General features: G+C 45.8%; 2 protein-coding genes across 10 annotated transcripts in view; both read right to left on the minus strand.

Moving 5' to 3' along the window:
• XXYLT1 (xyloside xylosyltransferase 1) overlaps window positions 1–15930 on the minus strand; it is a 191542-nt gene extending 175612 nt beyond the window's left edge. The window contains exon 1 of one of the 2 annotated variants that reach the window (XM_074404761.1): window positions 15301–15930. In XM_074404761.1, the coding sequence (XP_074260862.1) occupies window positions 15301–15561 (261 nt within the window). In that variant the 5' untranslated portion in view covers window positions 15562–15930. Of the gene's footprint in view, window positions 1–14356; window positions 14991–15300 lie in introns of those variants that run through there. The other variant, XM_003927163.4, reaches the window with a different exon arrangement.
• A 5184-nt stretch (window positions 15931–21114) lies between these two features.
• ACAP2 (ArfGAP with coiled-coil, ankyrin repeat and PH domains 2) overlaps window positions 21115–25993 on the minus strand; it is a 161993-nt gene continuing 157114 nt past the window's right edge. For 6 of the 8 annotated variants that reach the window (XM_074404760.1, XM_074404756.1, XM_074404758.1 and 3 more), the window contains one exon: window positions 21115–25984. In XM_074404760.1, the coding sequence (XP_074260861.1) occupies window positions 25884–25984 (101 nt within the window). In that variant the 3' untranslated portion in view covers window positions 21115–25883. The remainder of the gene's footprint in view (window positions 25985–25993) is intronic. The other 2 variants (XR_012518877.1, XR_012518876.1) reach the window with 1 other exon arrangement.

The following is a 25993-nucleotide window of genomic DNA, read 5'->3' on the forward strand; positions in this document are numbered from 1 at the left end:
TAGTCTCAAGCTGGATGACTTCCTGTGGGAGAATCCATGACAAGAGGGACCAGGAAGCTTTATAAGCTTGAGGCCTCTGTAGGTAGCCCACGGTTCTATGTCCTCCACATCTGAGCAGCATGCTCACGAGACATCTGACTGGCATCGGTGCCCAGCTATCCCACCTCAGCTTTCCACGGCTGCACTCACACCCCACTGCCCACTGCACTGGCATCCAGCTCCTGCAGTATGCGAGCCTATGCAGAGTCTTATCCACGCCAGGCCCTGCACCACTATGTCCTGGAGACACAGAATGAAATAAGACACAGCCCTCATCCCCCAGCAGCTGCCAGAGGGGCAGTGTCAGCTCGGCAGCAGCCAGAGGAAAAGGGCTCACCAGGGTAGAGGTCAGAGGTGACCCCACATAACTGGCACCATCCGAGCTTCATCATGAAAGGTGAGTTAATCAGATGAAGATGGGGGGAATGGGTGTCCGGGGGAAGAAGCCCCTAAGCAAAGTCCCAGAGATGGGAAGTGGCCGGGTACACCGCAACCCAAGGCAGTCCGGCACTCCCCGGCGGGGCCAGCACAGGCCCCCTAGCTGTCTCTGTGCCTCCTGCTCCGGAGTCCTGGCTGCTGCTGACTCTCTGCCAACCTAGAGAGCCACACACTCACCCAGCCAGGCTGCCCCATCTTCTGGTCATGACTCTCATGCCAGGGAGAGGACGGGGCCAGTCTGTGGCTCCAGCTGCCTGAGTTCCCTCATCTCGAAGGTGGGCAGGTCACATCCTATCCCTGTACCACGGATGTGCCTCCCCCACACTCCCAGCACCCCAGCCAGCCTCTCCATCCTTACAAAGCAGCCTTGGCACACCCAGAATGCTTGGCCCTATGTCTTTCTGCCTCCTAGAAAGCAGGTGGCCGAGGGCACCCTAAGCAAAGCCTGCAGTATGCCTGATCCTGTGCAGGTTTTTCAGACTTAACGAATCCACCTGCTGAGCCTATGAAGCCCCTGCAGAATCCCACCCTGAGCAGGACTCAGGGAGCCTGGCCACTTGGCCGGTCACACAGAGCTCACATCCTGGGCAAAAGCAGGGCCACCTCACAGCCTTCAGTGGGGCAACAGCCACAGAAGTTGCGGCCAGAGACCCCACTCGGGGGGACAGCATGGTGGCCGAGCACAGGAGCAAGCTCTGGGAATACGTGGGGCTATGTGGGTCCAAGTGTGTCTCCCAGAGGCCAGGGCTTTTAAGTCTCTTACAGCTTACACTTTGCTGATCCCAAAAACAACAATAAACAATTAGTGTGTGCAATCAGACCAAGAAAACAAATCAAAAACCATTATGAGGGAAACAAAACATCAAAATTTGATCAAAAAATGTGTAACTGTGTACAGTTTACTATAAACAAATTTAAATTGGAAGCTTCAAGAAAATAAGGAATGTTGACAGAAGCGACTCTGTCATCTACACAAGACTACAAAGACTTCATCATCCTGAGCTCCCACTCCAGAGCACAGGCCGGCCAGCACTGCAGAGCCTCTGCCCAGGGCCAGGCACAGCTGGGGCCCATGGAGAAGGGATGTGATAAAGATGAGCCTCTTCTGGCTGGGCGTGGGGGCTCACGCCTGGAATCCCAGCATTTTGGGAAGCTGCGGCAGGCAGATCATGAGGTCAAGAGATCGAGACTATCCTGGCCAACAATCCCATCTCTACTAAAAATACAAAAATTAGCTGGGCATGGTGGCAGGTATCTGTAGTCCCAGCTACTCAGGAGGCTGAGGCAGGAAAACTGCTTGAACCCGGGAGGCAGCAGTTATAGTGAGCCAAGATCACCCCACTGCACTCCAGCCTGGGGACAGAGCGAGACTCCATCTTTAAAAAAAAAAAAGAAAGAAAGAAAGAAGGAAAGAAAGAAAGAAAACTAGCCTCTTCCCTCCAGCCAGAGAGAGAAAGTGTGGATGTCCCTGAACATCAAACAAGGCTACGGTGTCGGGTGCTTTCCGAGAGGGGCAAACAGTACACTGCAAAGGGGCCGGGGGTGGGAGAGGGAGGAGGGTCAGACAAGGAAAAAACACAGCAGTTTGGAGAATTGAAGACTTGCAAGAACATGGGGACACCCTGAAATAAACCTGGGCAGAAAGCTGTTTTTCAAGCTAGATGCAATGCCCTCCAACTGAATCAACAGTATCATACTTAGCTGGCAGGAGAGATACCACCACAGTGAATAAATAGGTATGTGCTTTCTAGAGCGATGGCAGCAGAGTGTCAGCTCCCAGCACAACTATGCCAGTACCATTACTGGCAGCCACCGTCGACCAAGCACATCCCGTGTGCCAGGCCATGAGCTCATTTCATCTTGTTACCTTAACAGCATACCTGTTCTCCTATCTCCAGGCCAGACCTGAGCAGGGCAGCAGGGGCCAGCCAGCCTCTGGGAGACGAGTCCCACCAGCAGAGGACGGCTTAATTGGGGCTGCTGAACAGTAACTGCCCTAATAAATAAAACAAATTGCTTTAATTTAAAACACATTAACGTAACAGCAGGCTTTCTGCTAGCTGATGAGGCCTGGCTCCACCGCTCAGAACAGACAAGTAGAGTTGCCTCTTGGAGTCAGAGACCTGAAGTCAAGGTCCCTGTGGCCTGGAGGGACGGTATGGGATATGATGTTGCCCTGGTCATTTTGACCTGTCCTCCACAACCCACAGGACGGGGTGAGTGGCCCCAAGGCCAAAGAGAAGAACCCTGGATGGGAAGGGTGTGAGGAAGGGCAGCAGGGAGGCATTCCCACCCTGCCAGGTGGCCCTTCCGGCAGGCAGTGGGGCCCCTCCTCTCAGGGAGTGGGGCCTCCCTCTCCAGGAACAGGCCTGGGAAGCCCTCATCTCACCGCGAGGACAGTCGCGTGCGACAAGCCTTTAAGGTAGCATCCGAGTCCCTCCCGCAATTAAGGCCGCTGGGCTCCAGGCCAGCGCCAGGGGCAGACCCGGCACCCGGGGCGCCTCTCCCACAGCCGGCCTCTGGCAGCCTCGGATCTTTTGCCAAACACCCCACCGGCGCCAGGACACCGAGGGGCCACCTCCGACACGCAGCTACGACAGACACGTTTCCCACACTGGATGCGGAGACCCGCCGGGTGCGACGGGGGCCAGGCGGAGTTGAAAGGATGTGGCCGGGACCCCCGGGGAGGACCAGGCCCCAGCGAGGGGCCTCCCCATGCATCCTCCCTGTGACTGTGCGCCGGATCGCCCGTCCCAGCGGCTCGGCCCCGCCTGTCCAAAGGCCTCATCAAAGCCGGTTTACCAGCGGCCCAGAAAGGAAATGACCGCCCGCCACCACGCCGACTCCCTTTCGTTTCAGTGCTTTCGAAACAAGGGAAGGCGGGGCTCCAAGAGGAAAAAAAAAAACGCTCCGTGGGAGCCTCGGGCTTCGAGAGCTGCAGCCGTGCGCACCTCGCGGGCCGGGGATCGGGCGCGCAGACACGGTGCGGCGGCGCCCCCCAGCGGCCGCGCGGAGCGCTGCACTCGGCCCGTGGGTCCGCCCAGGCCGGGGAGGGACCGCGCCGCGGAGGAAGAGCCAGCTCCGCCCGAAACCCGCCGCCCGCGGCCCCTCCTCTCCAGGCTTGGGAGCCTAGTGTTGGCCGCAGCCGCGGAGGGCTTCAGGCGCACATCCCCGAGCAGAGGACACAGCTTGTGGCTGCCCCGCACACCCCATCCAGCTCCCGCAACACTGACCCCCCCACCCCCGGGCAGCCTCGGGCACCAGGCAACTGGAAAGCCAGCCCCGGACGCCGCGCAGATTCTGCCTCCTGGAGGTCGGACTGCATCCTCCACTTCCGGGAGAGACAGATCCCGGGGAGACCGTGAGGCCAAGCCCCCAGGGATAGGTGAAGACGACAGGCCCTGCCACCTCCACTGTGGGTTATTAGGGTGAGCTGGAGCTGGCTCTCAAGCCACCCTTCCGAAAGGAACGGGGCTGCTGCTAACACCTCCCTCAAACAGCAGAGGAGGGGACTGGCCTGGTTCTAAAGACAGCTCGGTGTGGCACTAAGTCACTGCCCCTTTCTGGCCCGGGTGTATCGGCTGCGCAGGGGACACTGAGCCCAGAGGTTAAGAGCTTCCTTCCTGTTCCAATGCTTGGTGAACCTGCAGTGCTTCGTGAAGCAGAGGGAGAGCGAAGCTGCACTCCCAGCAAGTGCAGTTTGGGTTCAGATTGAATGGATTTGTTTGGGGTGTCATCGGCAGGCAGAGGATAGATTGTGAGGTGGGCTACAGCCCAGCCCTCATCCCCACATCCACAGCCCCTGGGCACAGCTGCTAGCGGGGCCCTTTAGTGCCTCCGTAAGCCACATGCTCTCAGCCTCAGGGATTCCACACCTCTTTCCCCAGCCTCAGCCATGCTCAAGTGAGGCAACTGCACTTTTATAAATTCTGAAGGCCTGAACAGGCTGGGCGGGGTGGCTCACGCCTGTAATCCCAGCATTTTGGGAGGCCAAAGCAGGCAGATCACTTGAGGTTAGGAGTTTGAGACCAGCCTGGCCAACACAGTGAAACCCTGTTTCTACCAAAAATACAAAAATTAGCCGGGCTGGTGGTGCACGCCTGTAATCCCAGCTACTTGGAGGCTGAGGCAAGAGAATCGCTTGAACCTAAGAGGGGGAGGTTGCAGTGAGCCGAGATCACACCATCTGCACTCCAGCCTGGGTGACAGAGTGAGACTTCATCTCAAAATAAATAAATACATAAATACGTAAGTAAATAAAGTCCTCAACAAATGTTGCTACTATTATTCTCCTAATCAAGGCTTCATACTAGTAAACCTCCTCTTGCTGATTTTAGGCATGACATCAATGCACACATCAGAAATTTCCAAACCATGTCCTCAGATCATGCACATACCTTACAAGGTAAGGAGGGGAGAGTCAGGGTAATGGTTTTTTAATAAAATGCATTTTGGTAAATGTATTTAAAAAATACCAAATACATGTATGCAGTTGTCCTTAGCAACATGTAATCATCTCATCATGTGTCATTAGGGAAATGCAGACCAAAACTAAAATGAGATACCACTTCACACCCACTGGAATAGCTGTAATCAAAAAGACGGATGATTACAAGTGCTGGTGAGGATGTGGAGAAATTGGAACCCCCATTCACTGCTGGTGGGAAAATAAAATGGTATAGCTACTGAGTCTGGCAGATCCTCAAAAGGTTAAACAGAGTTAACCATCCCACTCCTAGATTATACCCCAGTGATGTGAAAACATGTCCACACAAAAACTTCTAAGTAACTGTTCAAAACAGCATTATTCAAAACAGCCTCAAAGTGGAAACAACGAAAATGTCCATCAACTGATGAATGCGTGATGTGGTATATCCATACGATGGAATATTATCCAACCATAAAAAAGGTGAAGTCCTAATGCAATGCTACAGCATGAACCCTAAAAGCACAGGCTAAGTAAAGAAGTCAGACAAAAAGACCACATATTAGATGAGTCCATTTGTAGTCAATATTCAGAATAGACAAGTTTATAGAGACAGCAAGCTGATTTGTAGTCTCTGCGGACTGGGAGGGCAGGAAGATGGAGAGTGACTGCTAATGATACAGGGTTCCTGAGGTAACAAGTGTTCCAGAATCAGTGGTCATAGTTGTACAATCTTGGGAATACATTAAAAATCACTGGACTGTATATGTTAAATGGGTGAGCTTTATGGTACATGAATTAAATTTCAATTTTTATTATTAAAAAAATTATCCTTCTTTTTAAAAAATGGCCTACAGGAACAAGGAACAGTCAAGAAGTCATGCAGAATTACTTATGCCCAATGCTGGAACAGTTACTCTGTGTGTTGAGGCCTCCACAGATTTTATAAATCACCATCTATCAGTATATTTCACCTATATCAGGACCCCAAGGCTTTGCCTTATATTTCAACACATACTTTTGGGCTTCTCTAGAGTTTATCGTATTTGATACAATATTATACAAAGTTATTCCCTATAGATCCATGATTATCAAGTTTTTCATAAGAAACATACATTGGCACACAAACTACAGTTGTTTTCATGAGTGTATTACAATTTAAAAGAATGCCACCGTTAAATGCATTTGATAAAATATGCACTGTTCTTTAAACACTGCCATAGAAAGTGTCAGCCTAGGGCGTCAAACTTATTCAAAAGTTGCACTCAGGTGCAAACTGCCCTGCTGCTGTGACAAGCTGGAAAATCCACTGCACTTCCAGTGTCACCTGTCTGTCATTAGCCTCATCCATGAGACAGCCAGCACCAAGGTCAAGGTCTTCACATTCACCTAGGAGCTAAGGTATTCATCTTTTTCCAAGTCACTCACAGGTTTACTCTTGTACTCAAGGAAACTCTGAGAGTCCCCTCCTGCACTTTACACACTTGTCACAACATAGGTCATTCCTAGACTTTGGCACATGCTCCTCCTGGAACCCAACAATCACCTGTAAGTGGGTGCTAAGGTTTAACCAGTGTTCCCTGGAATTCACGTGTTGGAAATGTGATCCCCGAAGCTGCTGCTGGGAGGTGGGGCTTTTGAGAGCTGATGAAGTCATTAAGAGGGATTCATGCCTGTCTCACAGGCCTGGGTTACTTCCCTTGGGAGGGAGGGAGTTCTCACTCTCACTCACAGCACTGGATGAGTTAGTTACCAAGAGTGGCTGTTATAAAGCGAGGTGCCCCCCGTGCTGTGCCCTTCCGCACACCTCTGCTTCCCTCCACAGGAGCTGCCACCATGCTCTTGGACTTCCAGGCCTCCAAAACCTCAAGCTAAATGAGTATCTTTCCCTTCTAAATTACCCAGTCTCAGGTATTGTCATAGTGAGAGAAGACAGACTAGGATAATGGGAGACGCACACTGTTTCCTTCTTCCTCCTGTCTGTCACCAGGAAATGGAGCAACCCAGCCTCAGCCTCTGAAACAGGCTGAGGTTTGAGGGAAAAGGGGCAGATCACTGAGAACCCTTCTAGGCTATCCTGGGTTTAATCACTATAATTATTAGTGAGTCAACTATAAATATTTATTGAGACAATAAAATGTGCCAGAAACAGTGCTGAGATTATAGTGTCCATGGGAAAAAGAGGAAGCACCCCCTCTCCATTGTTCTGTGCTTCTACATGGAGGATGCTTAGACAAGCCCTCTGGCCTCTTGCCCCCTGCCCCCTGCCCGCCTCCTTGCACACCAACTCCTCCTTAAGGCAGGAGGAGAAACTTATCTAATGAGTGAGTTTGGAAGGTAAGTCAGCCCCGGAGCCCACCTCTGTTTCTCTTCTCCAGAATCCACCTGTGCAGAACCTGCCCATCCCTGCAGGGAGGCCAGTGACTGCCAGAGCTGCCTGTGCCTCCAGAAGTCTGTCCAGTTCTGTGTCCCAGGTTAAAAGGCTGCTGGCCCGCTGTGTCTATCCTTTCCAACTCAGACCCAAAATAAAGATGGCATCTATGCGGTTCCCGTAAACCTCAATAGATGAAAGTAGGTAATCTTCTGGAGATTACCTTCCAGGAGGGAGAGAGAGAAACTACAAACCAGTTAACAGGATAGTTACTTTCAGGGATAGTTGCAAACATGCAGAGCACACTCCAACCTCAGGCCCACACGCTCACAGTTCTCTCAGACGGAGTCTCACACAGATGGCTGGCTCCCTCACGTCCTTCAGGCTCTGCACAAATGGCACCTTATCACCGGAGCCTTCCCTGACCTCCCATGCACCACAGCTAACAACTCCCCGTGCTGACAACCACACTTCCTATCTCCTCAGGCTGCTTCACTTCTCTCTGCAGAACTGATCTCAATCTGACTCACCTGATACTTATTTATTTGTTAAAACTCTATCTCCTATACGTTCCTTGCAACCCCAGAATTTAAGCTCCATCAAGGCAGAAACTTGTTCTGTTCCCTGCTGTTCACAAGTACCTAGAACAGTGCCTGACACAGGCTATGCACTCAACAATATTTGGTCAATTAATTAATTAATTAATTAATTTTTAAAATGAATACATGCTATAAAAGAAACGCACAGCTGGGTGCATTGGCTCACAACTGTAACCCCAACATTTTGGGAAGCGACGGCAGGAAGATCACTAGTTTGAGACCAGCCTGGGCAAGAAGGTGAGATCCCACCTCTACAAAACAATTTTTTTTAAATGGCCAGGAGCGGTGACTCACGCTTGTAATCCCAGCACTATGGGAGACTGAGGTGGGTGGATCATGAGGTCAGGAGTTCAAGATCAGCCTGACAAATATGGTGAAACCCTGTCTCTACTAAAAATATAAAAATTAGCAGGGCGTGCTGGCACACGCCTGTGGTCCCACCTACCCAGGAGGCTGAGGCAGGAGAATCGCCTGACTCAGGAGGCGGAGGTTGCAGTGAGTAAGATTGTGCCACTACACTCCAGCCTGGGTAACAGAATGAGACCCTGTCTCAAAAAAAAAAAATTAGCTGGACATTGGTGGCACATGCCTATAGTCCTAGCTACTCAGGAGGCTGAGGTAGGGGGATCCTCTGAGCCCCAGTTTGAGGCTACAGTGAGCTGTGATCACACACTGTGCTCTAGCCTTTGCAGCAGAAACCCTGTCTCTTAAAACAAAAGGCTGGGCACAGTGACTCACACCTATAATCCCAGCAGTCTGGGAGGCCAAGGCAGGTGGATCACTTGAAGTCAGGAGTTCGTGACCAGCCTGGCCAACATAGTGAAGCCCCATCTCTAATAAAAATACAAAAATTAGCTGGGTTTAGTGGCAGGCACCTGTAATTCTAGCTACTCAGGAAGCTGAGACAGGAGAATCACTCGAACCTGGAGGGTGGAGGCTGCAGTGAGCCATGATTGCACCCTTGCACTCCAGCCTGGTGACAGAACCAGACTCCTTCTCAAAAAAAGAAAAATACACAAGGTGATAGAAAAGATGAAGGCTTGCATGAGGGTTGCATTACAAAAGAGATTCAGGGAAGGTCTTTCTGAATGGCTAACATTTAAGCTGACAGCACAAGAGAAATAGAAAAATACCACAAAGAAGCAATATTGATATATTCCATGGAGGCCAAACCAACAGTGACTGGTGGGCACCACGGGGCCTCTGCAGAGGGCTGGCCAACATGGGGAAGGAGAGGAGACATGAGAGGCGCCTTGAAGCCTGCTCACTGTGTTTATTTTCCCAGAAGTCAGTAGAATAGAACCATGTTATGAGACTGGACTCAAAACAATACACACAGCAGCACTGGGCTAAACTGGACTAAATGCAACCCAGCAACACAGATGTGATGGCCCCAGCTCTAGCAGCCATCCTGGACCATGAAGACACAGCCACTCTCAGGAATGGTGAAACACGGAGCTGGAAGGAGCCGAGGACCCTGATAACTTCGTGAAGCCCCCATGCCAGCCCAGGAATGCCTATCTCTGGACTTCATTGAAATAACACATAAATTCAGTCTCGTTTAAGCCACCATTATTTGGGGGGTTTATGGTCTATTCTATCAAACCTGATCCAGCAGGAAAGGCACATGGAAAGGATAAGTCTTGATCTAAGTTTTACAAGTGTGAGATTGCACTTGACAGAATGAAACAGATGCTCAGAAGCAGAGCACGCACAGTGCAATGAGAAGGTACAGCTTGCCGGGGGTGGTGGCTCACACCTGTTATCCCAACACTTTGGGAGGCTGAGGTGGGCGGATCACCTGAGGTCAGCAGTTCAAGAAGGTACAGCTCTACAGCTCAGGACCCTCAGCCACGGCTGTGGGTCTAGGATGCTGAAATGACCTGGGATGGCAGGTAGCCAGAAGCCACTGGAGGTTCTGAATGGAAGTCATGTAATAAAGGCAGCATTTTAGCAAGGTGAATGTACCTGAACTGGGTCTGAGAGACCAGCAGGAGGACAGCAGGCATTCCTGGACTTCTTACAGCAGTGACTCCCAAGCCTGCCTATGTAGCTCCATCCAAATACAGATCCCCAGGCCCCACCCAACAGATTCTGAACCCATAGACTGGGGTGGGGCCCAGGACTCTGTAATTTTTTTTCTTTTGTTGAGACAGAGTTTCACTCTTACTGCCCAGGCTAGAGTGCAACGGTGCATCGCAACCTCCGCCTCCTAGGTTCAAGTGATTCTCCTGCCTCAGCCTCCCGAGTAGCTGGGATTACAGGCAGGCATCACCACGCATGGCTAATTTTGTATTTTTAGTAGAGACGGAGTTTCTCCATGTCGGTCAGGTTGGTTTCGAACTCCGAACCTCAAGTGATCTGCCCACCTCAGCCTCCCAAAGTGCTGGGATTACAGGCTTAAGCCACCATGCCCAGCCTGGATGCTGTATTTTTAATAAATGTCCCTAGGTGTTTCTGATGCATTTAGAAAATCGACCTATTGCATAGGCTAGAAGCAGCTCCTATGCTGGTACCTGGAACATAGCAAGTTCGAAAGTTTACTAAATAAGTTAACAAATAATATACTTCCCTGTTCACAGATAACCAAGAGATTAATTAAAACTTTCAAAAAGATTTAAAACAAGATGCAACCCTACGTTAATCCTTTCTAGCTAATAGCTTATTAGCCAAAATAAAATCTAAGGTCACTAATAACATTCTGGGATCTATTTCCAAAACCATTTCAGCTATTTGAGCTAAAAGGTGTTTCTATGCCACCTGAAAATGGCCTGAGAGGAGGCCTCGGTGTGGGGGCACCAGCCCTGTTCCAGTTTACTGCAACCCTGCTCTGCACCTGGCAGCCATGCTGAGGTCCCAGAGTCACCTGAAGGAAAGAGGAGCCCCCCAGGCTCTCTTCAAACAGTTCCAACACAACTCAAGTCAATTCTCCCTGGGAATAAACTGCCCCCTGGACTTTATCTTACAAGACAGAGGGGCTCCTTAAAGGAGAAATACAGCACAAAGGTAACACTACTTGCCTAGGATGCAGGTCCAGCCCCAACTGAGTAACTCTCCAGAAAGCTTTGGGCAAGTATCCTCACCTATCGTGTGATATATTCCAAGATCCCTTCCACCTCTGGTACAACCAGAGTGAGAAATTCTAGTTTCCTTCTTCCAAGTCAATACCAAAAAAGCAATTCCAGTATAAAATTCACTCACATGTCCAGGTGCAGTGGCTCACACCTGTAATCCAGCACTTTTGGAGGCCAAGGGGGGCAGATCACAAGGTCAAGAGATTGAAACCACACAGGCCAACATGGCGAAAACCCATTTCTACTAAAAATACAAAAATTAGCTGGGCATGGTGGTGCGCGCCTGTAGTCCCAGCTACTTGGGAGGCTGAGGCAGGAGAATCACTTGAACCTGGGAGGTGGAGGTTGCAGTGAGCAGGGGTTGCAGTGAGCTGAGCTTGCACCACTGCACTGCAGCCTGGGCAACAGGATGAGACTCTTTCTCAAAAAAAAAAAAAAAATTCAATCACATATGTTAGGCGCTAGGGATGCAGCATTTAAGATAAGTCAGTATCTACGCCCTTAAGGAGTTTAGAATCTAGCAAGGAAGACAAATTATCAATTCAATCGTTATATAAAGACAACTGTAATAAACGTTACTAAGGAAAAGTGTTTGGAGTTTGAAAGTATGTAACGAAGCTCAGGAAAGGTTTACCAAGGAAATAACACCAGAGCTGAGACCTGAAAGCCCAGTACCCGCTAAAAATGTGGGCAGGGCGTTCTCCACACAGAGGAAAGACGTGTAACGGGGCCCATGGTACAGGGAGAGGTACTCTTTTCAGAAATATTCCAAACCCAAGACAGAATTAAATCACGAATAAAATGAAGCAAACCTTTTAGAATCCCAGATTTAAAAGAAAAAAAGAGCACTTTTCACCACAAACAGAAAAATTTACAAAATACGAACTCAAAAGTAATGGTAATGACAGGTGCAGGGTCGTGTGCCTGTAATCCCAGCTCCTCGGGAGGCTAAGGCAGGAGAATCGCTTGAGCTCAGGAGTTCATGACCAGCCTGGGCAACACAGCAAGAATTCTTATCAAAAACAAAACAAAATAAAAGTAATGGAGGCCAGGCCCAGTGGCTTACGCCTTGGGAAGTAATTCCAGCACTTTGGGAGGCCAAGGCGGGTGGATGACCTGAGTCAGGAGTTCGAGACCAGCCTAGCCAACACGGTGAAAACCCCATCTCTACTAAAAACACAAAAAATTAGCCGGGTGTGGTAGCAGACACCATGCCTATATTCCAGCACTTTGGGAGGCCGAGGCCAGTGGATTGCCTGTGGTCAGGATTTCGAGACCACCCTGGCCAACATGGTGAAACCTCATTTCTATTAAAACTGCAAAAAATTGGGTGTGGTGGCTCATGCTTGCAATCCCAGCACTTTGGAAGGCCAAGGCAGTCAGATCACCCGCTGTCAGAAGATCAAGACCAGCCTGACCAACATGGAGAAACCCCATCTCTACTAAAACTACAATATTAGCCAAGCGAGGTGGCAAATGCCTGTAATCCCAGCTACTCAGGAGGCTCAGGCAGGAGAATCGCTTGAACCTGGGAGGTGAAGGTTGCAGTGAGCTGAGATTGCACCATTGCACTCCAGCCTGGGCAACAACAGCGAAACTCCATCTCAAAAAAAAAAACCCAGCACTTTGGGAGGCCGAAACGAGTGGATCAAGAGATCAAGAGATCAAGACTATCCTGATCAACAAGGTGAAACCCTGTCTCTACTAAAAATACAAAACATTAGCTGGGCATGGTGGCGCGTGCCTGTAATCCCAGCTACTCAGGAGGCTGAGGCAGGAGAATTGCCTGAACCCAGGAGGCGGAGGTTACCGGTGAGCCGAGATTGCGCCATTGCACTCCAGCCTGGGTAACAAGAGCGAAACTCCGCCTCAAAAAAAAAAAAAAAAAAAAAAACCCAAAACAAAACAAAAACAAAAAATTAGCTGGTATGGTGGCGGGCACCTGTAATCTCAACTACTCAGGAGGCTTAGGCAGGAGAATCGTTTGAACCCAGCAGGCGGAGGTTGCAGTGAGCCAAGATAGTGTCATTGCACTCAGCCTAGGCAACAAGAACAAAACTCCATCTCAATCAAAATAATAGTAATAATAATAATGGGACCAATTTTATGCCAGGACTGATAAACTCTTATCCGACCACTGACATCCGGCTTGAAGTCCCCAGACACTAGACCTTCAACTCTCACACCTCAACAGAGGAGGTATCAGTTCCCTCCAGGTCATTTGCAGCTGCCTCCAGGCCTTGAGAGAGGCTGCCGGAACTGGGCCCAGTAAAGTGGGGTATTCCAAGCATGGAACACTTACTCATAGACAGGAGGAGCTCAGCCCTGAGGCTGGATCTACCCCTGGGCCAATATTTCTGGTGTCAACTAAGAGTGCCAGGCATTGTACATAGGGATGGATGATAAGACATGATACTGTCACAGCACCAGGGAAGTAGAAGAGGAAAAAGGGCCAGTTCCTTGGCTCCAAGGAGGGGATGGTATCTGAAGATGGGCAAGACTTGGAAATAGAAAGGAGTACCCCAACAGTTGGAATGACAAAAGCAAAGGCATGCAGGCTGACAAGCACTAGGTGTGCAGCAAGAGCTGCAGCAGGAGCTAGGGACAAGAGGATAGAGATCTGTCAATGGCGCAAGTAGGCCCAGAAGAGATGGCAATGCTGATCTTCAAGGTGGCATTTGGAGACCTGGTCAAATCCCAAGATCTGCCCAGACTGACCCTAAGGCCAACCATCCTCAGTTTTCTACCCTGAACTCGTGCAGTGTTTCTCAAATAGTAGGGTCATTAGGATCACCTGGGACAGGCTGCCAGGCCCCTCCTCCTGAGAGGACCTTCAGAGGTCCCAGATCTAGGGACTTTCTCAGGGGAGGTGAAAACTGAGTAAAAAATGGCCAAGGGCCAAAGAGGACAGCATGTATAAAGGCCCAGTCTATACATAGCTATGGTATAAGATGTACGTAGAGAAAGGAGGAGAGGTGAAGCCAGAGACGCGGACCTGGCTCACAACACAACAGCCCTACCAAGAAACTGGGACTTGACTCTGTAGGCAACAAGGAGCCACCGCAGACTCCCGAAGCCTGTAGGATCCTGGCAGCAGCTCTCCTAATCACTCACTTAAGTCTTTCAGATAATACGCCTCAGCACGCTGCCCCAACCAACATCAGTCTCCACCCTTTAATATCACCTAGTACTTGTTTTCCAAAATCTGGCCTCGGATCCAACTATTAGGTCAAAATCAAATAAGCAATTTGACCCAGGTAACTCATATGTCAGGAACTACGCTGCAGGTGGGCAGCTCAGGGACGATCCTACCCACTTGTTCCCCGGATCCCCTCCGGGAGCGCGCACTGATCTCGCCTAGGACGGGGTGGGCCACCCACCGGGAGCCCCCAACGGCCGCCCCGCTCACCTTGCACTTGAAGCCAGCGGTGGGCGGCAGGAGCTCCCGCAGCAGGCTCTTGGCCACCTCGCGGCTGGCCTCCTCGCTCACGAAGTGAAGGTTAAGCACCTCGTGCGCCTCGAACTTGGCGAGGCGCAGCAGTGACCGCAGCGCGACGCGGGCCTTGGCCTGCAGCGCTGCATTGTGCTCCGCCTTGGTGAACATCATCAGCAGGTGGTAGTCCACCTGCCCGGCCCCGCCGCCCTCCAAGCTCTTGGCCTTAGCGCCAGGGGCTGGCGCCACCGAGCCCCGCGCCAGCTCTAGCGCGGGCGGCGAGGGCGCGGCGGGGCCGCCGGCGCGGGCCTCCTTCAGCCTCTTGGTGGCGCTGGAGAAGGTCTCCCGGCCAGAGCCGAGGTAGTAGAAGGCGCAGACGGCCAGCGCCGCGGCCAGCAGCAGCGCGCAATAGTGAGAGCGCACAGCGCCCAGGCGCGCCATGGCCCGAGCGCATGGGAGCCCGCCTCGGAGGAGGCCCATGCGCTACGAGACGACGGCGGCGCCAGGGGCACCAGCAACGCGGGACAGCCCTCGGGGACCCGGACGCCGGCGGCCACAGAGTCCCGGCGGCGGGCGGCGGCCATGGCGGGGGCGGGGCTGAGCCGCCTGGAGCCAATCGCGGGCGCCGGTACGCGGAGGGGCGGGACCGAGCGTGAGGTAGCCACTGGGTCCTAGGTTTCGACGGGTTAGAGGCCGGACTAGGGGTTCGGTGGGATACGCCGCCCCGCGCGGGAGGCGCAGATTAAGGACCCCAGCATGCTGAGGGTCGGCCCGCTGTCCCGGCTGAGAAATGGCGCCCTACGCGCCAGGCACCAGAGGCCAGATATCCAAGCTGAGCCCTGGATGGAATGGAGGCGCCCGAACGGAGGAACTTAGGTTAGCAAAGAGCGAAGCTGGAGGCACCAAGAGGGAAAACTTACCTCTGCACCTTTTTCGCCCCAATTTCTTGGAGGCTTTAAGCCCTCTCTGCCTCTACCTGCACCCAAACTGGAGGTAGGGAATTTAAACTGGCAGCTCCTCCCTTCTCCCGCTGCCCTGGGGAGGAAATTGCCCGGGCCGCACGTCGCGCCGGATGCCGAGCTGAGAGAGGCAAGAGGGTGTGGCCAGCAGGGGTCCCCCGCCGGCCGCCCGAACCTGCTCCCGGAGCCCCCAATGCGTAGTAAAGCCCAAGAGGGCAACATTCATTAGCTTTTGGTTTTGTAAACAGACTTTTAACACTTTATCAGAGCCTTCATAAGTACCGGTGAATTTTGCACAGCGAGGTCACCTGCCCAAAGTCACAGAGCTAGCGAGTGGCAATTTTGACCCTGGGCAGTTGCACACTGCTAACTAGATAAAAACTTACTAACTTCAGTCTTATAAGAATTGAGGATAGCCGGGCGCGGTGGCTCAAGCCTGTAATCCCAGCACTTTGGGAGGCCGAGGCGGGTGGATCACGAGGTCAAGAGATCGAGACCATCCTCGTCAACATGGTGAAACCCCGTCTCTACTAAAAATACAAAACATTAGCTGGACATGGTGGCGCATGCCTGTAATCCCAGCTACTCAGGAGGCTGAGGCAGGAGAATTGCCTGAACCCAGGAGGCGGAGGTTGCGGTGAGCCGAGATCGCGCCATTGCACTCCAGCCTGGGTAACAAGAGCGAAACTCTGTCTCAAAAAAAAAAAAAAAAAAAAAAAAGAATTGAGGATAGATCAGTAGTTTTTCAGTAACCACGTACAAGTGCTGTGAATGCTTGAGAGGAAGAGTTGAAAATGGACAAACGCACATATAGATTGGTCTCTCAGAATTAATCGGGCTATGCCATCATTTCTCAAAGTGTGGGTAGAGCCCACCTTTCCCAGATCCTTATTCCATCTCATTTTTAACTCTTGTTCTTTTCTATGGGAGTAAGACTTTTATGGAAAACATTGGATTCTCACAAGTCTATGAGGTAGAGGTATTTTACAACGGAGGAGACCAAGATTTAGAGAATTACCCAAATCTACTAGGCTAGTAAATAATGGAGCTGGGATCCTAACCCAAGTCATTCTGTTTCCAAGTCCAAGCTTCTAGTCAAGATTAGCTCCAAAAACAGTAATTCACGCTCTGAGTTGTCTGTATTTTATCACAACTGTTAACATATGACACCGGTTAAGAGAGCAAGCTCTGGGGTGAATGATCCAGGCTGGAATTCAAGCTCTTCCATACAGGTTTTTGGACTTTAAGCATGTTACTTAATCATGCTGAACTGCAATTACACCATATAGAAAATGGGGCTAATATTAATATCTATGCCTCATTGGCTTATGAGAGACAACAGTCAAAAAGTAGAACAGTGCCTACCACCGAGTAAACAGAATATGCTAAAGGCACCAAACTCTTTAAAACCTAAATATCCAAAATGTGCAAAAACACAATTGGGCAACCATAAGCTTTTCTGGGGTATTTATAAATTCCAAATCTCTATTAAGGCTTCATTATATGTTCCACAGTCTCTCCAAGAAGCATGTTAGAGCTGTATTCTTACATTCTAATTACTGTTCACTAATAAAGAAGAAATAATTCTAGAATTGTGCCTTTTAGTCACCCACCTACACCATCAATAAGGTGGTTTTTTCCCCCTCTTGTTATTTTATAATCAATTTACTCAACAAATGGTTTATTTTTCAAACCTTTGTAAGATCACTACTCCTGGAATTTATGGATAAGACATAAACAACAATCATTTAAATTTTACATAGGGGGTGGCCAGGAGTGGTGGCTCACACCTGTAATCCCAGCACTTTGGAAGGCCGAGGCAGGCAGATCCCTTGAGGTCAGGAGTTTGAGACTAGCCTGGCCAATATGGTGAAACCTCGTGTCTACTAAAAATACAAAAAATTGGCCAGGGGTGGTGGCAGTCCTCTGTAATCCCAGCTACTTGGGAAGCTGAAGCAGAAGAACTGCTTGAGTCCGGAGGTGGAGGTTGCAATGAGCCAAGATCACGCCACTGCAATCCAGCCTGGGCAGCAAAACGAAGACTCGTCTCAAAAAAAATAAACAAATCAAAAATAAAAACAACAGTAAAGTACAGTGGTGGCATGATTAGGTCACTGTAACAAAAACATATATTTTACACAGGAAACCAGAAAAATACTTATTCTATTATTCTGACTTATCAATGACAATGTATCATTCTGAATAAGCAATATTATTGTAGCTTATTCCCAGTTACTTGCCCATAAATAAAAATTAATGTTGCAGCTTCCTGACGTAGATTGCTGACAGAAAACAAGAACAGTGTAGGTTCAAAGCAGCCAGTCAGCTATTTATCCAATAGATACTGAGTGCCTACTACATACATATCATAGTAGTAGCACAAAGTATGCAGTATGACAGACAGTAATATGAGCTATTTTCTCAGTTTAAGAGATAGCTGGTGTATCATAACATGTCTAAATAGACAAAGAACTTGGGTAAGCACAATAACCCTTCACTTCTTTTTTTTTTTTTTTTTTTTTGAGACGGAGTTTCACTCTTGTTACCCAGGCTGGAGTGCAATGGCGCGATCTCGGCTCACCGCAACCTCCGCCTCCTGGGTTCAGGCAATTCTCCTGCCTCAGCCTCCTGAGTAGCTGGGATTACAGGCACGCGCCACCATGCCCAGCTAATTTTTTGTATTTTTAGTAGAGACGGGGTTTCACCATGTTGACCAGGCTGGTCTCGATCTCTTGACCTTGTGATCCACCCGCCTCGGACTCCCAAAGTGCTGGGATTACAGGCTTGAGCCACCGCGCCCGGCCAACCCTTCACTTCTAACTTTGGTCAAGTTCTCCGATTTCTGTCCTGAGATTAGGTAAATGGTTTTTCCTGTTGGTCATTTTCACATTGTAAGGTTGTGGCCAGGCGCGGTGGCTCACACCTGCAATCCCAGCACTTTGGGAAGCTGAGGTGGCAAATCATAAGGTCTGGAGTTTGAGACCAGTCTGGCCAACGTGTTGAAACCCTGATTCTACTAAAAATACAAAAAATTAACTGGGCGTAGTAGTGGGCCCTTGTAATCCCAAATACTTAGGAGGCTGAGCCAGGAGAATCACTTGAACCTGGGAGGCAGAGGTTGCACTGAACGGAGATCAAGCCACTGCACTCCAGCTCGGGCAACCAACTGAAACTCTATTTCCCAAAAAAAAAAAAAAGGTGCATAGATTATCCAACCTCTTTGCTTCAGACCTTGGCTTACATGCCACTACCTACATAAATGATCTCTAAATGCCTTATATCCAGTGTCTGGGCTAAGTGCCATCCTCAACTATTCTGTGAGGGCCACTTATATACCATCCTACTCTTATCTTTCTCCATTGCAAGAACACGTGACTCCAAGAGAACAGAATGCACATCTGCTTTTTATTAACCACAATATACCCAGTACCTAACACAGTGCTGACCATATTTGATGAGTCTCAAAAATATACTCACTCATTGAACCAGCATTTTTACTCCTAGAAATTCTTCCTAAAGAAATAATTTAACAATGTTCTAAAATACTTAACCTTAAGAATAAAGCAAGGCCAAGCACAGTGGCTTAGGCCAGGCATGGTGGCTCACACCTGTAATCCCAGCACTTTGGGAGGCTGAGGCAGGCAGATCACTCAAGGTCGAGTTTGAGACCAGCCTGGTCAATATGGTGAAATCTCGTTCTCTACTAAAAAAAAATACAAAAATAGCAGCATGGTGGTGGGCACCTGTAATCCCAGCTACTCAAGAGGCTGAGGCAGGAGAATCACTTGAACCCGGAGGGCAGACGTTGCAGTGAGCTAAGATTGCACCTCTGCACCCCAGCCTGAGCAACAGAGCAAGACCGTATCTCAAAAAAAATAAATAAAAAATAAAGCAAAGGCCAGGCACAGTGGCCCACACCTGTAATCCCAGCACTTTGGGAGGCTGAGTGGGGCAGATCACGAGGTAAGGAGATTGAGACCATCCTAGCCAACATGGTGAAACTCCCATCTCTACAAAAATTAGCTGAGCACGGGGGCAGACAACTGTAATCCCAGCTACTCAGGAGGCTGAGGCAGAACAGCTTGAATCAGGAGGTTGCAGTGAGCTGAAATCACGCCACTGCATTTCAGCCTGGCGACAGAGCGAGACTCAGTCTCAAAAAAATAAATAAAGCAAAGCTAGGTTCATGATGGCAAAAAAAAAAAAAATGGGAATCAAATGGTCATCAATGAAGTGGTTAAAACTAAAGCAATGCAGTCATTAAAAGTGATGTTTTCAACAAACTGCAGGTGGAAATTTTAAAAAATAACAAATGGGTGAGGTGGCTCATGTCTGTACTCCAAGCTATGTAGGAGGATCACTTGAGCTCGAGTTCAAGGCTGCAGTGAGCTATGATCGCCACAGCCCTCCAGCCTGGGGTCACAGTGTGAGACCCCATTTCTAAAGAAACACACAAAAAAATAGTAATAAATGTAGGAAAAACCTAGAGAGACTAAGAAACATATTCACCAACTGCAATGTGTAGAACTTACCTAAATTGATTTGCACAATCGATTTTAAAAATCACACTTGAGACAACCAGACGATTTGAATGCTGATTACATAGTTTCATAGTTTGAGTGGGTTATGGTTTTTTAAACAGTCCCTAACTTTTAGATATACATACTGAATGATTTGCTGGTGAAATGTCTAGGATTTGGATTTAAAAAAATTTTTTAAGTCCACAAAAGGGGAAAAATGGGGAGAATAAGCTATGAGCTTATAGCTTCTGAAGTTGTTTTCTCTACTTATACGTTTGAAATTTCACATAACAAATTTAAGTTCTCACCATCTATTAAGTGAAAGAAGTGGGTAACAGTATGATCCCATTGTGTAAATGCAGGAATACACACACCCAAAGGTCTAGAAGGGTATACACCAAAAAAGTAACAGTATCTTCCTCAGTGCTATCTAGTAGAACTTCCTGTGACTATGAGTATATTCCACAATCTCCCGTGTTCAAAACAATGGTCACTAGCCATACGGGACTATCAAGTTCTTAAAATGTAAAAGTACCACTAAGGAAATGAACTCTATTTCTAATTAAGTAGCCACATGTATCTAGTGGGTTCCATTTTGGACAGCACAGGTAAGATAATGGAATTGTGGATTATCTTGCTTCTTATTTAAACATTTCTCCACAAGCAAAAAGCTTTGTTTTTGAAAAGTTAAACTGTTTTCATTTAAAATACTTACAGACCACTGATGTGGGGTCTCTTCTTCACAGAACTATTCTGAAAATAAAATGAAGCTGTATAAACCAAGTTATATTGAAAAGTTTGTGACTGCTTTCAAGTCAATTAACTTTTTTTTAAAAAAGCAAATGCAGGTGATTCACTTCCAGTTTAGTTTTTTCCAAACTTCCATTCCTTCAGTTCCAATTCAAAGACAAACATGTGTATGTCTGTTTACTAAAAGGATCAAATGTGAATGTGTTACATAGGTTAGGAACATTAATGTCAAATCATAATGGCAAAAAAATTAGAGCAAGCACCCCCACCCCAGAAAAAAGTCTTTTATCTTTTTGCCAATGAATTAGGTGCCACAATAGCTCTGTGAACAGAGAGAATTAGACACATAAACAATTCAAATGGATTTCTTGATTGAAGTAACCAGCAAACAGGATCAATGTGGATTTGAAAGGGCTGGGAAGAAATCCAGTACCTTAAAAGTAACTGCTGCTGACAGATATGTTCACAGTGTAGTTCACAACAAAATGTCAGTCTGAGCATGAAGTTACTATGCCAGAGGTGAGATTTTTATTGACTTACTGTAATTTTTTGGCATACAAAGTACTTAAGAATATTTACAATTCTTACATAATGTACATTTTAGAATAAAGATAATGTACTTTGCTCCATTTACAATGACAAACTATTTTAAAACTACATTCATGAATTAGATACAAATCCTCTACATACTAATAAAAAGTAAATGGACTGTTGGTTATACATTCTTTAAAATATACCTTTCCACAGGTAGAAAGAAATATTACATGTAAAAAGTCTGTATGACTGGAATGATCCAGAAATATCACAAAGCACAAGCAAACACATATATAAAAGTAGTTCATTTCCAAAAGTTAACCTTTAGCATTTGTGTAAAATAAATGCTGCCAACAATCTTTATAATGTAGCAAGCTTTCCCTGTTTAATAACCAAAAAATGGAGAGTGGGGAGGTTGAAGAAAAGTAAGAAAATTTAGCAAATAAGATAGTGAAAAGACCAATGCAAAGAAGTTTATGTAATCAAACCTTGTTAGGTCCCCACATTATCACATTTTAAGTGGATAAATTTATGTAAACAGAAAAATACGTCCACAAAACCTTATCTGTTAGACGTCATTTAGAAGCATCAAGAAATTGATAAGTATATGGTGAATTAAAATTACTTTTAAAAATTACTTTTAAAAAATTTAAATGTTTTGATTTCATAAATATTTGTTATTGCAAAAATGTAAGATTTCCTACAATTTTATGCCTTCGAATCCCAACCCAGTCCTTCAACTTTTATCCAGGTTCTCTAGAATATTTGGAGTCTTTGTTATCAAAACACAAGGAAAGCTGGCAGTCATTATCAGATTTTGCTGCTTTACAATGATTTCAAATCATTTCATGATACAAATAAAGTGCCTCTGACTAGGAGTCAGTCAGACCTGGGAAATGATGCCAACTATGCCATCAACTAAAAAATCAAGTGAGCTCACTCTGTAAAACAAAAGCAGCACCCTGGGATCAAACAAGTTGACAGTTTCGGAGCTCTTAGATTAAGATCTCAGAAATCCTATTGTGAGAAACCAGTAAGATAAAGCAATGCCAAAGTACACTGTAAGTAGCAAAATAGTATACAAAGGGATGTTTTTATATTTTCGCCTTGTTTCATTATACTCATTTTAATTGAGTCACACTACCCTGAATCCAAAAAGGGTAGTGACTACTAGTCCAGTGCTCTTTCCACTATATCATGCAGTTCTAAACTCATTCTGGACATACAATCTACAAAAATATACCATTTTCCAGCTCATGTCCATGGTCCAAAGTGATATTATACAGAATTGTTATCTGACAATGTAAGAATGATCTGGGAATGTCTGACTGTTCAAAATGGTAGTAAATTTAGTCTTAAAACACAATTTCATTTACTGTGACCATTAACATGCATAAAGTATTTTTAAAATACAAACTTAAGTTGGCCAGATTCTGAATGTGTATTTTTTTCTTTTTCAAAATGCACTCATGAAGAACCAAAGTTCATATTCCAAATTAAATCTGTACGTCTGGAAAAGTAAACACTCAAAGTTCATTAAAATCTACAGTGAAAACCAGTAAAAATTGGGCAAACACCATAATCTAGTGAATACCAGGGTATTTCTGAATTTCTAAGGATTGTATTAAACGTAATTTTTTAAATCTTAGAAATCTTAAGCACATAAATAAATGTTGCAATAAAGCACTGCAAATAACTGCTAAATTACTTTTATTCTCTTCTAACATGAAATTGCATTTTATTAACTCTTCATAGTGCTGCTATTCTTATTTTGATATTTCTCTAATTTTTAAGTTAGTAAGCTAATGATAATGAGCTAACAGATTAATAATAAGGAATAAGAAACTGATAATAGCAGATAAGCTATGGAAAGAAAATAAAGGCCAATAACATTGACTGATGAAGCTCAAGAGAACGATTAACATTGTTTATACTATGATTTCTTTTTTTTTTTTTTTCTTTCTTTTAAAGATGGGGTTTCACCATGACGGCCAGGCTGGTCTTGAACTCCTAACCTCAGGTGATCCACCCACCTTGGCCTCCCAAAGTGCTAGGATTACAGGCGTGAACCACCACACCCGGCCTATACTATGATTTCTTATAATGCACTGAATCACAGCATAACTCATATTTGTTACATACCATATAAAAGCTATTAGCTGACATGCCTAAATTCACCTAAGAGCCAACTACCTTGTAACTTATTAATTTAAGAGCCTTGCTGTTTACTCCATTCTTTCTGCCAAATATAGTCCAAATGTGTCTCAACACATTCAAGAAATCAAGCCATAGAAATGTATTTTTGTATTGCCAGCCTCCCTGCAATATTAAAAAGTTTGCTTTCTCTGAAGATATTTCGAACTATAATCATCTTTAGGGCACTTCAAATGCATTTCTAACCACTAAATTTAAGTAGATACTAATTACTGCCACATTAACAATTCATGACTCAACCCACAGGAGGTAAGAGTGTCAAACAATTGCCTTCACAACCACAGAGATTCCAGAGGTGATCTGAAGCACCATGGCCAGATCCAACAAGAAAACTGCCTAGACTTCCTAGATAAAGGTCAGGATCTTTAGGAATGAAGTCCTGGGTTTAAAACAGGAATGGACGCTATAAAGAAAAAGTGAGGTTTTCTCTTTTCTTTCTTTTTAACATACTTCTTTTCTTTGAGTTTCTTGGTCAAATAATTTCAAGGTATACTCTAATAAAACTACAAATCAGATTTTTGCCTTTAGTTAAGGTGCCTAAAAGCCAGATGACCTATGGCTTTGAGGTGAAACAGGAAAGATTTAATGTTCCTGTTATTGTTATAATTAAATACAATGCTGTGGAAGTTAGCATTTCCTCAGAAATAATTCACAAATACATTTTTATCCTTATCCAACATATAGTGACTAATTGCTATATAAGCATTACATGCATGCAATTTGGCCGAATTATGGAACCTTTTCTGTGATGTAAACTTATTTCAATATAACTCCTGCTTGGCTAGATTCTGATTTGATGTCTAATCAATTTATAAAACTAGTTATTGGGAAATGTTAGAAAATTTATATATAGTTGGATACATAAAACTGTTATGGATTTAAAAACCTCTTATTTAGAAAGAGTATCAATAATATCATCATTTATATATAATTTCTAAAAGAAGATTAAACTTAATTGTTGACAATAATGGAAAGGAATCAATAGGCAAATTAAACCAGGCACAGGTGCTCACACCTGTAATACCAGCACTTTGAGCAGATAACCTGAGGGAAGTTCGAGACCAGCCTGGCCAAAATGGTGAAACCTCTGTCTCTACCAAAAATACAAAAATTAGCTGGGCATGGTGGTGGGTGCCTATAGTCCCAGCTATTTAGGAGGCTTAGGCATGAGAATTGCTTAAACCTGGGGGAAGGAAGCTGCAGTGAGCCGAGATTTTGCCACTGTACCCCAGCCTGGGTGACAGAGAGAGACTCATGTCTCAAAAAAAAAAGGCAAATTAATTATTTTATACTTGATAAATCATTTCAAAGATGGACCCAGACTAATTTGTAGCATATAAATGGTAAATATGTTTATCCATAATATTTTGGAATTCAGGGGTCTATGATTCATGTAACCGAATAGTAAAGCTATATACATGATATAATTTAAAAGAATGTACACTGTGTACAAGTACACAAAATAGATATAGAAAAAAATAAACAGCCATTTATTGCTATATATTTTAATATTAACTAAAAATAAATGGGGTACTTTTTCTCCTTTGTATAGAGATTTTTCTTTCCCTGGGAGCAACAGCAAAACTGCATCTTTAAAAGAACAAATTTCAAAGACAAAAATGTCCCACATTATTTTATAAATCGATTTTTCCTTTAAAGCTAACTTTTGATGAAAGCATAATTTTGCAACATTGAAGTAACCTTTAAAACAGTTTTATTACATCAATACATTTGTCGAGGTTTTAGGAAATCAACCCAACAATGAAGAGCTACACATTTTGAACTGGGATTTTGTAATTTAAAAAAAAAAAAAAAAAAAAAAGCTGCTTTTTGCTGCATAAAATAGAGTAATTCTAAAGGACTCAATTATGGTCTACCTGTACAGCCATTATACATACATATATTAAAGTACTGGACAATAACCTGTCATCTAAGGAGTATAACCGCACTTAGGAACAAATGAGGAAAACACATTCTTTAGTTCTAATAAATCATATATTTATGTGTATGATAGCTAGGTTACCAAACACACGTAAACACACACACCTATTTCTGAACCACCAAAAATCATCAGGGAAGCTAAAGAAAAGACATATTCTTGAGGCAGGCAGGACAGTTGGATTCCACTGATGAAGACATGCTTGACTGAATGATCCTTGGCAAGATACATGGGGAAGAAAAACATCAATGCTACTACCCATTGGCAAAAGAATCATTTTTGTCTGACCTCCCAGCATCCTGTAACGTAGACATGGCCAAAATCTAGACTGAACTTTTATCTATAAAAATAGCCCTTTAAACAGGCTTATTATTATTTTTTAAATAAAAGAGGTCCTTAACTAGGTTCCTCTCCCAACTACTAGATAGCTATGTTTTAATTTACAAATCTGTTAAATGGGTACCTTTTTCCAAGCCATTCAATATCTACCAAAATTAAGTAGAATTAAAGCAGTAAAAATTTGTGAATTTTTAGCTGTATACATTAAGGGGTAACCAGATTCCATATTTTCTCCTTTTTAAAAATATTCAGAATTTCTGTGAATCTTGCTGGAAACGATTTAGTTTCTCTGGATTATTGGACGCCATTTGGGAAAAATCACGAAATATGTCCTGATAAGTTTCATCACCTGTGTGAA

The sequence above is a fragment of the Saimiri boliviensis genome, chromosome 8 (genome assembly GCF_048565385.1).
Source record: "Saimiri boliviensis isolate mSaiBol1 chromosome 8, mSaiBol1.pri, whole genome shotgun sequence".
NCBI lineage: Eukaryota > Metazoa > Chordata > Mammalia > Primates > Cebidae > Saimiri > Saimiri boliviensis.